The 15,794-nt window shown below is 41.3% G+C and overlaps 1 protein-coding gene across 5 annotated transcripts in view; it reads left to right on the top strand.

The window, feature by feature from the left end:
• The window catches only part of DNAH3 (dynein axonemal heavy chain 3), a 208,830-nt gene that overhangs the window by 160,465 nt on the left and 32,571 nt on the right, over window positions 1–15,794 (top strand). For all 5 annotated transcript variants that reach the window (XM_037814725.1, XM_037814726.1, XM_037814723.1 and 2 more), the window contains one exon: window positions 15,022–15,220. In XM_037814725.1, the coding sequence (XP_037670653.1) occupies window positions 15,022–15,220 (199 nt within the window). The remainder of the gene's footprint in view (window positions 1–15,021; window positions 15,221–15,794) is intronic.

Consider the following 15,794-nt stretch of genomic DNA (forward strand, 5'->3'; position numbering starts at 1 on the left):
GTGAACACAGAAAGGGGAAGGGCGGAGCTCAGGCCTTGAGGCGCATATGCAAATCCCGAAGAAAAGCTGATCTCTCTGCCCTGTGGACCTTTCCTTAATGGCCCTGGTTGCTGTGTCTATTAGCATTTCAATAACCCATTAGATCTCTGAGGAGGGCCCTTTTTTTTTTTTTTTTTTTTTTTTTTAATCCTTTTTACTTTTTCTAAAACAATTACTCTAAGAAGCCCAATACAGAAAGATTCAAAGAATTGCAATTTGGGCACGTCAAGTCAAGAGCAGAACTAAGAGAGCTCTGAAACAAAAGGCAATAATCCAGTGGCTGGGAAAATTCACTAAACACCACAACTTCCCAAGAAAAGGGGGGTGTCCGCTCACAGCCACCATCCTGCTGGACAGGAAACACTCCTGCCCATCGCCAGCCCCATAGCCCAGAGCTGCCCCAGACAACCCAGTGTGACGGAAGTGCTTCAAATAACAGGCACACACCACAATACTGGGCGTGGACATTAGCCTTCCCTGCAACCTCAGCTGATTGTCCCAGAGCTGGGAAGGTGGAGCAGTGTGAATTAACAAAGCCCCATTCAGCCATCATTTCAGCAGACTGGGAGCCTCCCTACACAGCCCAGCAGCCCAGAACTGCCCTGGGGGGACGGCACTCACCTGTGACAAAGCACAGTCATCCCTCAACAGAGGACCAGGGGGTGCACAGCCTGGAAGAGGGGCCCACTTGCAAGTCTCAGGAGCCATACGCCAATACCAAAGACTTGTGGGTCAGTGGCAGAGACAAACTGTGGCAGGACTGAACTGAAGGATTAGACTATTGCAGCAGCGTTAAAACTCTAGGATCATCAGGGAGATTTGATTGTTAGGGCCACCCCCCCTCCCCGACTGCCCAGAAACACGCCCCACATACAGGGCAGGCAACACCAACTACACACGCAAGCTTGGTACACCAATTGGGCCCCACAAGACTCACTCCCCCACTCACCAAAAAGGCTAAGCAGGGGAGAACTGGCTTGTGGAGAACAGGTGGCTCGTGGACGCCACTTGCTGGTTAGTTAGAGAAAGTGTACTCCACGAAGCTGTAGATCTGATAAATTAGAGATAAGGACTTCAATAGGTCTACAAACCCTAAAAGAACCCTATCAAGTTCAGCAAATGCCACGAGGCCAAAAACAACAGAAAATTATAAAGCATATGAAAAAACCAGACGATATGGATAACCCAAGCCCAAGCACCCAAATCAAAAGACCAGAAGAGACACAGCACATAGAGCAGCTACTCAAAGAACTAAAGATGAACAATGAGACCATAGTACGGGATATGAAGGAAATCAAGAAGACTCTAGAAGAGCATAAAGAAGACATTGCAAGACTAAATAAAAAAATGGATGATCTTATGGAAATTAAAGAAACTGTTGACCAAATTAAAAAGATTCTGGACACTCATAGTACAAGACTAGAGGAAGTTGAACAACGAATCAGTGACCTGGAAGATGACAGAATGGAAAATGAAAGCATAAAAGAAAGAATGGGGAAAAAAATTGAAAAAATCGAAATGGACCTCAGGGATATGATAGATAATATGAAACGTCCAAATATAAGACTCATTGGTGTCCCAGAAGGGGAAGAAAAGGGTAAAGGTCTAGGAAGAGTATTCAAAGAAATTGTTGGGGAAAACTTCCCAAATCTTCTAAACAACATAAATACACAAATCATAAATGCTCAGCGAACTCCAAATAGAATAAATCCAAATAAACCCACTCCGAGACATATACTGATCACACTGTCAAACACAGAAGAGAAGGAGCAAGTTCTGAAAGCAGCAAGAGAAAAGCAATTCACCACATACAAAGGAAACAGCATAAGACTAAGTAGTGACTACTCAGCAGCCACCATGGAGGCAAGAAGGCAGTGGCACGATATATTTAAAATTCTGAGTGAGAAAAATTTCCAGCCAAGAATACTTTATCCAGCAAAGCTCTCCTTCAAATTTGAGGGAGAGCTTAAATTTTTCACAGACAAACAAATGCTGAGAGAATTTGCTAACAAGAGACCTGCCCTACTGGAGATACTCAAGGGAGCCCTACAGACAGAGAAACAAAGACAGGACAGAGAGACTTGGAGAAAGGTTCAGTACTAAAGAGATTCGGTATGGGTACAATAAAGGATATTAATAGAGAGAGGGAAAAATATGGCAAACATAAACCAAAGGATAAGATGGCCGATTCAAGAAATGCCTTCACGGTTTTAACGTTCAATGTAAATGGATTAAACTCCCCAATTAAAAGATATAGATTCGCAGAATGGATCAAAAAAAATGAACCATCAATATGTTGCATACAAGAGACTCATCTTAGACACAGGGACACAAAGAAACTGAAAGTGAAAGGATGGAAAAAAATATTTCATGCAAGCTACAGCCAAAAGAAAGCAGGTGTAGCAATATTAATCTCAGATAAAATAGACTTCAAATGCAGGGATGTTTTGAGAGACAAAGAAGGCCACTACATACTAATAAAAGGGGCAATTCAGCAAGAAGAAATAACAATCGTAAATGTCTATGCACCCAATCAAGGTGCCACAAAATACATGAGAGAAACACTGGCAAAACTAAAGAAAGCAATTGATGTTTCCACAATAATTGTGGGAGACTTCAACACATCACTCTCTCCTATAGATAGATCAACCAGACAGAAGACCAATAAGGAAATTGAAAACCTAAACAATCTGATAAATGAATTAGATTTAACAGACATATACAGGACATTACATCCCAAATCACCAGGATACACATACTTTTCTAGTGCTCATGGAACTTTCTCCAGAATAGATCATATGCTGGGACATAAAACAAGCCTCAATAAATTTAAAAAGATTGAAATTATTCAAAGCACATTCTCTGACCACAATGGAATACAATTAGAAGTCAATAACCATCAGAGACTTAGAAAATTCACAAATACCTGGAGGTTAAACAACACACTCCTAAACAATCAGTGGGTTAAAGAAGAAATAGCAAGAGAAATTGCTAAATATATAGAGATGAATGAAAATGAGAACACAACATACCAAAACCTATGGGATGCAGCAAAAGCAGTGCTAAGGGGGAAATTTATAGCACTAAACGCATATATTAAAAAGGAAGAAAGAGCCAAAATCAAAGAACTAATGGATCAACTGAAGAAGCTAGAAAATGAACAGCAAACCAATCCTAAACCAAGTAGAAGAAAAGAAATAACAAGGATTAAAGCAGAAATAAATGACATAGAGAACAAAAAAACAATAGAGAGGATAAATATCACCAAAAGTTGGTTCTTTGAGAAGATCAACAAGATTGACAAGCCCCTAGCTAGACTGACAAAATCAAAAAGAGAGAAGACCCATATAAACAAAATAATGAATGAAAAAGGTGACATAACTGCAGATCCTGAAGAAATTAAAAAAATTATAAGAGGATATTATGAACAACTGTATGGCAACAAACTGGATAATGTAGAAGAAATGGACAATTTCCTGGAAACATATGAACAACCTAGACTGACCAGAGAAGAAATAGAAGACCTCAACCAACCCATCACAAGCAAAGAGATCCAATCAGTCATCAAAAATCTTCCCACAAATAAATGCCCAGGGCCAGATGGCTTCACAGGGGAATTCTACCAAACTTTCCAGAAAGAACTGACACCAATCTTACTCAAACTCTTTCAAAACATTGAAAAAAAATGGAACACTACCTAACTCATTTTATGAAGCTAACATCAATCTAATACCAAAACCAGGCAAAGATGCTACAAAAAAGGAAAACTACCGGCCAATCTCCCTAATGAATATAGATGCAAAAATCCTCAACAAAATACTTGCACATCGAATCCAAAGACACATTAAAAAAATCATACACCATGACCAAGTGGGGTTCATTCCAGGTATGCAAGGATGGTTCAACATAAGAAAAACAATCAATGTATTACAACACATTAAAAACTCGAAAGGGAAAAATCAATTGATCATCTCAATAGATGCTGAAAAAGCATTTGACAAAATCCAACATCCCTTTTTGATAAAAACACTTCAAAAGGTAGGAATTGAAGGAAACTTCCTCAACATGATAAAGACCATATATGAAAAACCCACAGCCAGCATAGTACTCAATGGTGAGAGACTGAAAGCCTTCCCTCTAAGATCAGGAACAAGACAAGGATGCCCGCTGTCACCACTGCTATTCAACATTGTGCTGGAAGTGCTAGCCAGGGCAATCCGGCAAGACAAAGAAATAAAAGGCATCCAAATTGGAAAAGAAGAAGTAAAACTGTCATTGTTTGCAGATGATATGATCTTATATCTAGAAAACCCTGAGAAATCGACAATACACCTACTAGAGCTAATAAACAAATTTAGCAAAGTAGCGGGATACAAGATTAATGCACATAAGTCAGTAATGTTTCTATATGCTAGAAATGAACAAGCTGAAGAGACACTCAAGAAAAAGATACCATTTTCAATAGCAACTAAAAAAATCAAGTACCTAGGAATAAACTTAACCAAAGATGTAAAAGACCTATACAAAGAAAACTACATAACTCTACTAAAAGAAATAGAAGGGGACCTTAAAAGATGGAAAAATATTCCATGTTCATGGATAGGAAGGCTAAATGTCATTAAGATGTCAATTCTACCCAAACTCATCTACAGATTCAATGCAATCCCAATCAAAATTCCAACAACCTACTTTGCAGACTTGGAAAAGCTAGTTATCAAATTTATTTGGAAAGGGAAGATGCCTCGAATTGCTAAAGACACCCTAAAAAAGGAAAACGAAGTGGGAGGACTTACACTCCCTGACTTTGAAGCTTATTATAAAGCCACAGTTGCCAAAACAGCATGGTACTGGCACAAAGACAGACATATAGATCAATGGAATCGAATTGAGAATTCAGAGATAGACCCTCAGATCTATGGCCGACTGATCTTTGATAAGGCCCCCAAAGTCACTGAACTGAGCCATAATGGTCTTTTCAACAAATGGGGCTGGGAGAGTTGGATATCTATATCCAAAAGAATGAAAGAGGACCCCTACCTCACCCCCTACACAAAAATTAACTCAAAATGGACCAAAGATCTCAATATAAAAGAAAGTACCATAAAACTCCTAGAAGATAATGTAGGAAAACATCTTCAAGACCTTGTATTAGGCGGCCACTTCCTAGACTTTACACCCAAAGCACAAGCAACAAAAGAGAAAATAGATAAATGGGAACTCCTCAAGCTTAGAAGTTTCTGCACCTCAAAGGAATTTCTCAAAAAGGTAAAGAGGCAGCCAACTCAATGGGAAAAAATTTTTGGAAACCATATATCTGACAAAAGACTGATATCTTGCATATACAAAGAAATCCTACAACTCAATGACAATAGTACAGACAGCCCAATTATAAAATGGGCAAAAGATATGAAAAGACAGTTCTCTGAAGAGGAAATACAAATGTCCAAGAAACACATGAAAAAATGTTCCGCTTCACTAGCTATTAGAGAGATGCAAATTAAGACCACAATGAGATACCATCTAACACCGGTTAGAATGGCTGCCATTAAACAAACAGGAAACTACAAATGCTGGAGGGGATGTGGAGAAATTGGAACTCTTATTCATTGTTGGTGGGACTGTATAATGGTTCAGCCACTCTGGAAGTCAGTCTGGCAGTTCCTTAGAAAACTAGATATAGAGCTACCATTCGATCCAGCGATTGCACTTCTCGGTATATACCCGGAAGATCGGAAAGCAGTGACACGAACAGATATCTGCACGCCAATGTTCATAGCAGCATTATTCACAATTGCCAAGAGATGGAAACAACCCAATTGTCCTTCAACAGATGAGTGGATAAATAAAATGTGGTATATACACACGATGGAATACTACGCGGCAGTAAGAAGGAACGATCTGGTGAAACATATGACAACATGGATGAACCTTGAAGACATAAAGCTGAGCGAAATAAGCCAGGCACAAAAAGAGAAATATTATATGCTACCACTAATGTGAACTTTGAAAAATGTAAAACAAATGGTTTATAATGTAGAATGTAGGGGAACTAGCAGTAGAGAGCAATTAAGGAAGGGGGAACAATAATCCAAGAAGAACAGATAAGCTATTTAACGTTCTGGGGATGCACAGAAATGTCTATGGTCTGTTAATTTCTGATGGATATAGTAGGAACAAGTTCACAGAAATGTTGCTATATTATGTAACTTTCTTGGGGTAAAGTAGGAACATGTTGGAAGTTAAGCAGTTATCTTAGGTTAGTTGTCTTTTTCTTACTCCCTTGTTATGGTCTCTTTGAAATGTTCTTTTATTGTATGTTTGTTTTCTTTTTAACCTTTTTTTCATACAGTTGATTTAAAAAAAGAAGGGAAAGTTAAAAAAAAAAAAGAAAAACAAGGAAAAAAAAAAAAGATGTAGTGCCCCCTTGAGGAGCCTGTGGAGAATGCAGGGGTATTCGCCTACCCTACCTCCATGGTTGCTAACATGACCACAGACATAGGGGACTGGTGGTTTGATGGGTTGAGCCCTCTACCATAAGTTTTACCCTTGGGAAGACGGTTGCTGCAAAGGAGAGGCTAGGCCTCCCTATATTTGTGCCTAAGAGTCTCCTCCTGAATGCCTCTTTGTTGCTCAGATGTGGCCCTCTCTCTCTGGCTAAGCCAACTTGAAAGGTGAAATCACTGCCCTCCCCCCTACGTGGGATCAGACACCCAGGGGAGTGAATCTCCCTGGCAACGTAGAATATGACTCCCGGGGAGGAATGTAGACCCGGCATCGTGGGACAGAGAACATCTTCTTGACCAAAAGGGGGATGTGAAAGGAAATGAAATAAGCTTCAGTGGCAGAGAGATTCCAAAACGAGCCGAGAGATCACTCTGGTGGACACTCTTACGCACACTTTAGACAACCCTTTTTAGGTTCTAAAGAATTGGGGTGGCTGGTGGTGGATACCTGAAACTATCAAACTACAACCCAGAACCCATGAATCTCAAAGACAGTTGTATAAAAATGTAGCTTATGAGGGGTGACAATGGGATTGGGAAAGCCAAAAGGACCAAACTCCACTTTGTCTAGTTTATGGATGGATGTGTAGAAAAGTAGGGGAAGGAAACAAACAGACAAAGGTACCCAGTGTTCTTTTTTACTTCAATTGCTCTTTTTCACTCTAATTATTATTCTTGTTATTTTTGTGTGTGTGCTAATGAAGGTGTCAGGGATTGATTTAGGTGATGAATGTACAACTATGTAATGGTACTGTAAACAATCGAAAGTACAATTTGTTTTGTATGACTGCGTGGTATGTGAATATATCTCAATAAAATGATGATTAAAAAAAAAAAAAAAGTCACGAGGCAAGGGAGGGAACGGAACATTTTCTGGGCTAGTCCATTATCTCACAGTCCTGTGGAATGTGTTTGGTCATGCCCAACTCACAGATGAGAAAAGTAAGGCTCAGCAAGGGTGGGTAACTTGACCAGTGCCACATAGCTACTGACGAAGCAGTTCTTTCCGACACCCAGCTCTCCCCAGGAAGCATTACTGTATCTTACTCAGCAACAAGACCTACAAGTCCCCACATGGTCTGACCTCGTCTCTGACTGCTTTCCCCTTGGTCACTCTGCTCAGGCCATGCTGGCCCCCTTGCTATTCCTGAAATAAACCCAAGGCAAGCCCTCACCCCCAGGGCCTTTGCACTGACTGTTTCCTCTACCTTCCCTCCAGATATCCACATGGCTATCTCCTTCACCTCCTTCGTGTTTTTCCTTAAATGTGCCTGGCATGTCTTAGTTGTGGAATGTTTGTTGAATGACTGAATGTTGAACCTAGAGGACCCCATCTAAAAGTGATGCTTGTACCCAAAGAAGAAATAGTCCTGGGAAAACCTTTGCCTACTTTCAGCTATTAGAAGAAGATCTGATTGACATTGATGTGATGTTATGTCACATCATCTAGTACTTTAAAGCACACATTTCCATTTTAGTATCACAACTACCTTGAGACTTAAAAATGATAGGTGTCAGTATTTAAGAGTCAAAGACATTGAGGTTCAGTGTTGAAATGACTGGGCCAGAGACACACAGCTAGATAGTGGGATTAGAATCCAAGGCATGTGGCACTTAGCATAAAATTCTGTGCCCTGACTTAGCAGTTAGAAAAGTATGTCAACTGTTCTTCAAACCAAGAGCTTGAACAAGAAGTAGCCCATGTCTGACTTCTATGATAAATAGATCATGGCCATTTTCTTATAAAGAACAGGCCTTCCAGAATGGTTTCTCTCCGACGAGTTAAGAAGCCTCTTGTAGATTCACCTGGGATCCCATCCCAGGTCTCAGAGACACCCAGTGAATGCCCTGGATAATGGAGCTAGTTCACTCGCAGTCCTAGTGCCATGGGAAGGAGGCAAATGAAACCATGAAAGATGGTGGCCGCTAAGTACCGAGAACCATCATGTAGCAAGTGATTCGCCATTCTATGGCAATTGGTAATAATAACTACACCTTATTGGCATCAGGGTGGTTTCTCTGGCATTTCTGCATTTAACAAATATTTATTGAGCACCTACTATGAGCTGGCTCTTTTCTAAGCAGTGAGGAAATAGGAGTGAACAAGAAAGACAAAATTCCTTCCCTCTTGGCGATTATTTTCTGCTCAATTTTCATTACCTTTTTTCACCCTGACAGGCCTGCAAGGCCAGTGGTATCATTCCTAGTTTACAGATGAGGACATCACGATACAAGAACTTACATGACTTGCCCAAGGTCATGCAGCTATGAAGTGACTAAATCAGGATGCAAACCCAGACCCATCTGATTCGAAAGCCTTTGCAATTTATCGTGTTACACACATATACCGTGACAAACGCAGTATTTTTTTTTAAATGAGACAATGAGCAACATTTAAAAACAATGGGATTTCAGATAAAAATTCTGAATTTTCAGCCTTTATTTAAAAAAAAAAATCAGGCATTCTGGCAACATTGGACCCGAGTTTCTGTGCAGTGCCATCCATGGCACTGAATAGAGGCTGCCCCCAGTGTGTTCCAGTCCACCAAAGCACCAGCCAGCCTGCTGGCTCCTGAAGGCGTATGGATTTGCAACTCTTTCATGGTTCTATTCTAGAACCAGGCATACCAGGGCTCAATTTTTGCTCTGCCTCTTTCTAGCCTCAGTTTTCTTATCTATAAAATGGGCATACTAAGAGAAAAACATGTAAAGTCAGGGCTATGTTAGCATGCGACATGCTACATATAACATTTTAGCGATGGTAACATTTGTCAGTGTGAAGTATTGTACAAAACAGTTTTTCTCTGCCCTGTACCAGGTGGACTTGTCTGTTTGATAAAAGCCGGCCTCTGGCCACATTGGGGTATGGTAAAGAAGGGGAAAATCACACCCCGGATTCCACTTGGGGAAGCAGTGACCTGCTGAAGCAGATGGGAGGGGAAGTTTGTGAACACGGGGTTTACAAGGAGATCACCCAGGACTCCCCACCACACCTACTCCAGGGCACTAACTGCCACCTTGGGTTTCGGTGCAAAAGGTGAGGTCTAAAACCCGGCCACCCTCCCTGGGTCCTGGCAGTGACATCCAGGAGGTGACTCAAGAGCAGAAGAAACTATCCAAGGAGGAGAAGCCTGCGTTTGCTCCACCGATTCCCTGGGGCTTTCCTGAGGACCAGAATCCACTCCCGAAGCCTTCAGAGCTGCAGTGCTCCCTCACACAAGAACTGCTCATTTTTGCTACCTGCCTTGCACCCTTAGAAACGAGATAGGGAGATAGCTTGGGAGAGCACTCAGGGCGGGGCTTAACACAAAGCAGGGGCTCAACAATGTGAACGGATCTCAATAGGAACGTTAGGAGACTGGCAGGAGAGTACCCTCCCCAGAACACGTGATGCGCAAGCACAAAGCTGCCCTTGAATTCTTTGTAAGCTAATGGATCATTTCTTTCGCCCACCCAATGAAGATAATAAATGCTGCCAAAATCGCTGCAGATCTGACAATGTTTCATTATATTACACTTCACTGCTAGTCTCTCAAATAGCCTGTTGTTCCTTGCGCTGCAAAACCAGTTTTAAATTAGGATGTTTTTGCTATAGAAACAAATGCTGTAGTAGTAATCACACATATGAAATAACTTTTAAAAACTCAGTTTTAACACCTTTTCATTTTTCCGCACTTCCTTCTAGTCCCTGTCCATACCCGTGAATAGTTTTATATTATTGCAATCACAGCTAACTGTGATTTGTATCATGGCCCCCCCCCACTTTTTTCTTTATTGGAGCAGTTGTAGGTTTACAGAAAAATGCGGAAAGTACAGAGTTCCCATATGGCAAACTGCCCCCCACACACACACACATGGTTTTCTCTATTATTAACATTTTATATTAGTGTAGTATCTTTGTTACTATTGATGAAAAAAATATATTAATAAATACAGTCTGTAGCTCACATTAAGTTCACTGTGTTGTATAGTTCTGTTCATTTTTTTTTTTTAATTTTTATTCTGGTAACATAGATACAACCTAAAGTTTCAGGTATACAATTCAGTGGTGTTAATTACATTCACAATGTTGTGCTACCGTCACCAACATCCATTACCAAAACTTTCCCATCACCTCAAACAGAAACCGTACCACTTAAGCATTCTCTCTCCATTCCCCATCCCCATCCTGGCCCCTGGCAATCTGTATTCTAGTTTCTGACTATGAATTTGCTTATTCTAATTATTTTATATGAGTGAGGTCATATAATATTTGTTGTTTTGTGTCTGGTTGATTTCATGATGTCTTCAAGATTCACCCATGTTGTTGTATATAGCAGAACTTCATTCCTTTTAATGGCTTAATAATATCCTATTGTATGGTTATACCACAATTTGTTTACCCATTCATCAGTTGTTGGACACTTGAGTTGCTTCCACCTCTGGCAATTGTGAATAATGCCACCATGAACATTGGTATACAAATGTCACACCCCGTCTCCCCCTTCACTTCCTATCACAAATGTTTTTCCAAAATGTCCTCATTTTAATGACTGCTTTAAGGGGATGCCTCGCCCATTAAGTAGATATTCTACTGTTGGACATTTAGTTCCATCTGCCCTTTTCTCTCCCTTCCCCTTTGTGTTGCGATAGTATGAACAGGAGTTTCTCAACAAAGCTGTGCGTCAGAATTACCTTTGGAGTGTTAAAAAATGCAGATGCCCAGACCCCACCCAGACTGAATGAATCAGAATCTCTGGGTGTGGAGCCTATGAAGATGTTCTAAATTCTCCCCACTGTTTCTGATGCACAGCCACGTGGAGAACCACTGTTACAGTGTTGCAGCTAGAGGCCTTTCTGAATCACTTTCAAGGGAGCTGGTTCTGAGACAGAGCTGGAAACCATCTCTAGCCCCTTAGGAAAAAGAGCAAAGCTATGAGGCTACTGGAAGGCATGAAACCTGCGTGGGCCACTAGTTGTCTGACACATTATAAGAAAACAATATGGAATTATCCCACGGGCACCTGGGATCATTGAAATTCACTGAGAGTTCAAAACTGTGGTTGAGCCAACACCTCTGGTCTCCTCTGCCTCCAAGTCTGTTTGAAGCCAACCATGAGAAGCAGGAAGAACAGGTTTGAGTTCTTTCGCTTCCCTTGCACTCTGGTGAACATCCTGGGGATGACGAAGAGCCCAACTGAGTTGCCCTTGGAATTGAGTGGTTATTCCCATCTGAAGCAGGACGTTCCGTTTTGATGTTGCAGACATCTGACAGGGCCCTTTTTTTTTTTGGTGGGGGAGAGGGGACTTTTTTTTTTTTTTTTTTTTTTTTTTATGGGGAAATGACATAATCTTTTATTTAGGTAATTTTTTTTATTAAATTCAGTTTTATTGAAATACATTCACACACCATAGAATCATTCATGATATACAATCCACTGTCCACAGTATGATAACATAGTTATGCGTTCATCACCACAATCTATCTCTGAACATTTTCCTTACATCAGAAAGAACCAGAACAAGAATAAAAAACAAAAGTGAAAAAAAACACCCAAATCATCCCCCCATCCCACCCCATTTGTCCTCCAGTTTCTATCCCCATTCCTCCACTCATCCATACACTAGATAAAGGGGGTGTGATCCACAAGGTCTTCACAATCACACTGTCACCCCTTGTAATCTACATTATTATATAATTGTCTTCAGGAGTCTAGACTGCTGGGTTGGAGTTTGGTAGTTTCAGGTATTTACTTCTAGCTACTCCAATACATTAAAGCCTAAGAGGTGTTATCTATATAGTGCATAAGAATGTCCACCAGAGTGACCTCTCGACTCCATTTGGAATCTCTCAGCCACTGAAACTATTTCATCGAGGGGACTTGTTTTAATGTGATGCCAGCCAAATAAAACATTGCTACAAGTTTATGAGAGAAGCAGAAAACCTAAAATAAAGTCCATGACATACACATGCACATATACATATGAATGACTGCACATCTGGTGTGCACAAGAAAGCCTGCAGGATATAAGGACTTCAACACCTGCTTGCTTTAAGTTTTCTAACTGAAGTTCTCTTGTGAGGTTTTACTTTAATCACAACGTGTGATCAGCGTCAGACTGGGGGAACTGACCTAAAAGTCACTGTGTGGGGAGCCAGGAGCCCAAGGTTGGAGCTTGACGCTGTGGTTAACCAACTGTGTGAACTTAGCTAACTTATTTTGCCTCCTGGGGCCTTGTTTTTCTTTTCTTTTTTAACTTTTTATTTTAGTAACATATATTAACTCAAAAATTCCCATTTTAACCACTTTCAAGTGTACAATTCAGTGGTTCACTGAATTGATTACATTCGCAAGATTGTGCTCCCATCACCAACATCCATTACCCCATCTAGATTGCTTAAGTTATTGAGCAATAACTTCTTCCCCTCATCCCCCGGCCCCTGATAACCTGTGATCTACTGTCTGTTTCTATGAATATGTTTTTCTAGGTATTTCATATAAGAGAGATTATACAGTATTTGTCTTTTTGTGTATGGCTTATTTCACTCCACCTGATGTCTTCAAGGTTCATCCATGTTGTCACGCATCAGAACTTCATTCCTATTCGTGGTTGAATAATATTCCATTGTGTGTATATACCACATTTTGTTTATCTGTTCATCTGCTGATGAACCCTTGTGAATAATACTGCTATGAACATTGGTGTGCAAATATCTGTCCAAGTCCCTGCTTTCAGTTCTTTTGGGTATATAACAAGAATCAGATTGCCAGGTCATACGGTAATTCTATGTTCAACTTTCTGAGAAACCACCAAACTGATTTCCACAGTGGCTGCACCATTTTACAATCCCATCAGCAATGTATAAGTTTCTCCACATCCTAGCTAGCACTGGTTATTTTCTGGGTTTTTTTCCTTGTTTTTTTTTTTTTAACAATAGCCATCCTAGTGGGTGTGAAGTGGTGTCTTATTGTGCTTTGATTTGCATTTCCCTGATGACCAATCTCATTTTTCTTTTTGTTGGAATTTGCCAATCAGACTACTAAATGATCTAAAGGTCCCTTCCAGCTCTAAAATCTATTATAATGTTAAGATTTCTGATTTTTTTAAATTGAGAAATAATTTGCATGCCATTAATATTCATCTTTTAAAATTGTACAATTCAGTGGTTTTTAGTATATTCAACGAAGTTGTGCAGTCATCAACACTATCTATTTGCAGAGCATTTTCATCACCCCCCGCAAAGAAACTGTGTACACATTAGCAACCACTATCCATTTCCTACCCCACCCCCCAACCCCTGGAAACCACTAATCTACTGTCCACCTCTATGGCTCTACCTATTCTAGGTATTTCATAATATGACTTCATAAATGAAATCATACACTATATGACTTTTTTTCATTTAATATAATATTTTCAAGGTTCATTCAGGTTGTAGCATGAATCAGTACTTCATTCTTTTTATGGCAGAATAATACTCAGTTGTACAAATTTTGTTTTTAAATACCAAATAATGGGCAAAACAGACACCGTTCCCTGAACTCACCCTATCTCTGACACCCTCCTCGGCTCTGTCTACCCCATTCCTCCTCCCCACACTGCCTTGAGCTCTACCCTATCCCCAACCCTCATCCTATCCCTGACTCCGGCCCAGCACATCTCTGAACTATAATCCATTCCTGACTCTCCTTACCCCATCCCTGACCTTCTCCCATCACTCACCCATAACCTTCTTCCCATCCCTGATCCCCAATCCATCTGGCACTCAACCCCTAAGCCTCACCCTCCCCCTTCAATCCATCTCTCAACCCATCTGTGATCCACGGGTATGAATTCACTCATATCCCTTATATGCTTGTATCCATTGGAAATTTGTTGAAAAGCTTCCCAAATGTTTAGAAGATGAGATAGATAATTAGGTGATAGATAGATAGATAGATAGATAGATAGATAGATAGACAGAAAGATAGATGATAGGTGATTACAGATAGATGATAGATAGATGGATAGATAGATGATAGGTGATGATAGGCAGATAGATAATAGAAATACAGAAAGATAGATGATAGGTGATGATAGATAGATGGATAGATAGATATGACATGGCAAAATGTTTAATGTTGCTGATCTTGAGTATCGGGCATATGTTGGCATTCTCTTTATGGGTTTTGTATTATTTTTGCAACTGCCCTGTAAGTTTGGAATTATTTTAAAATAAAAAGTTAAAAAAAACACAAAAGCTTAATTTTTTATGATTGCAAACCAGATAAGTGTACAAATGCCCGGGGAATCCACACCACTGCCCCACAAAGGCCGTGCCTGCTTCCCTGCTGCTTGTCAACACTTAGAACCACCCACATGCAGAGCTCTCAGAAAGGCTGCTGGGCAGGAAGCTCCCCTTCCCACTGTGTCTGCCTCCTTCTGAGCAGAGCTGTCCCACCCCCAGGTGTGCCTGGCACCTGGGCACTCATCCCTGTTGTCTCTGTGCTGCCCACAGAACGAATGCGAGGGGGACCTGGCAGAGGTGATGCCGGCGCTGGAGGCCGCGCTCTCTGCGCTCGACACCCTGAACCCTGCGGACATCTCTCTGGTGAAGGCGATGCAGAACCCACCGGGCCCTGTCAAGCTGGTCATGGAGAGCATTTGTGTCATGAAAGGCCTGAAACCAGAGAGGAAGCTGGACCCCAGTGGCAGCGGTAACCCCCTTCGGCACCCCCAGCCCACCCAGATGCAGGCCCTGCCTGCTGTTCCCTGGCAGGGAGGGTGCCAGCCCCTGACACCAGGCCCACAGGCAGGACTGTTGAGTTTGGGGAGAACTAAGAAAAGCACCAGCACGTGCACACACGCCCAGAGAGAGCTCATGTTTCTTCTCCATCCTCTTTCAGTCAGCTGGAAAAATGCAGGGACCTGTGGGTGCAGCTGAGATGAGCCAAGGTCCCTGCCTGCAGATCATTCAACAGCGGAGGTTGTGTAGTTAAGAGAACTGGCGTGGGGCAGGCACACACAGAGTAGTGAGTGGGTGGAGAAAGAGAGACAGGGAGAAAGAGATGGAGAGACCAGACACCACACACACACACACACACACACACACAGAGCTAGTGAAACAGGAGAGAGAGACCTGGAGGGAGAAAAACAAACACAGAGACTGAGACAGAAAGAAAGAGAGACAGAGACACGTACACCAAGTTGGATATAGAGACCGAAGAAACGACAGAGACAGATAACAGACAGACTGAGACAAAAATGCTGAGAGCGAGAGAGAAATGGAGA

Source organism: Choloepus didactylus, chromosome 21 (assembly GCF_015220235.1).
Source record: "Choloepus didactylus isolate mChoDid1 chromosome 21, mChoDid1.pri, whole genome shotgun sequence".
Lineage (NCBI taxonomy): Eukaryota > Metazoa > Chordata > Mammalia > Pilosa > Megalonychidae > Choloepus > Choloepus didactylus.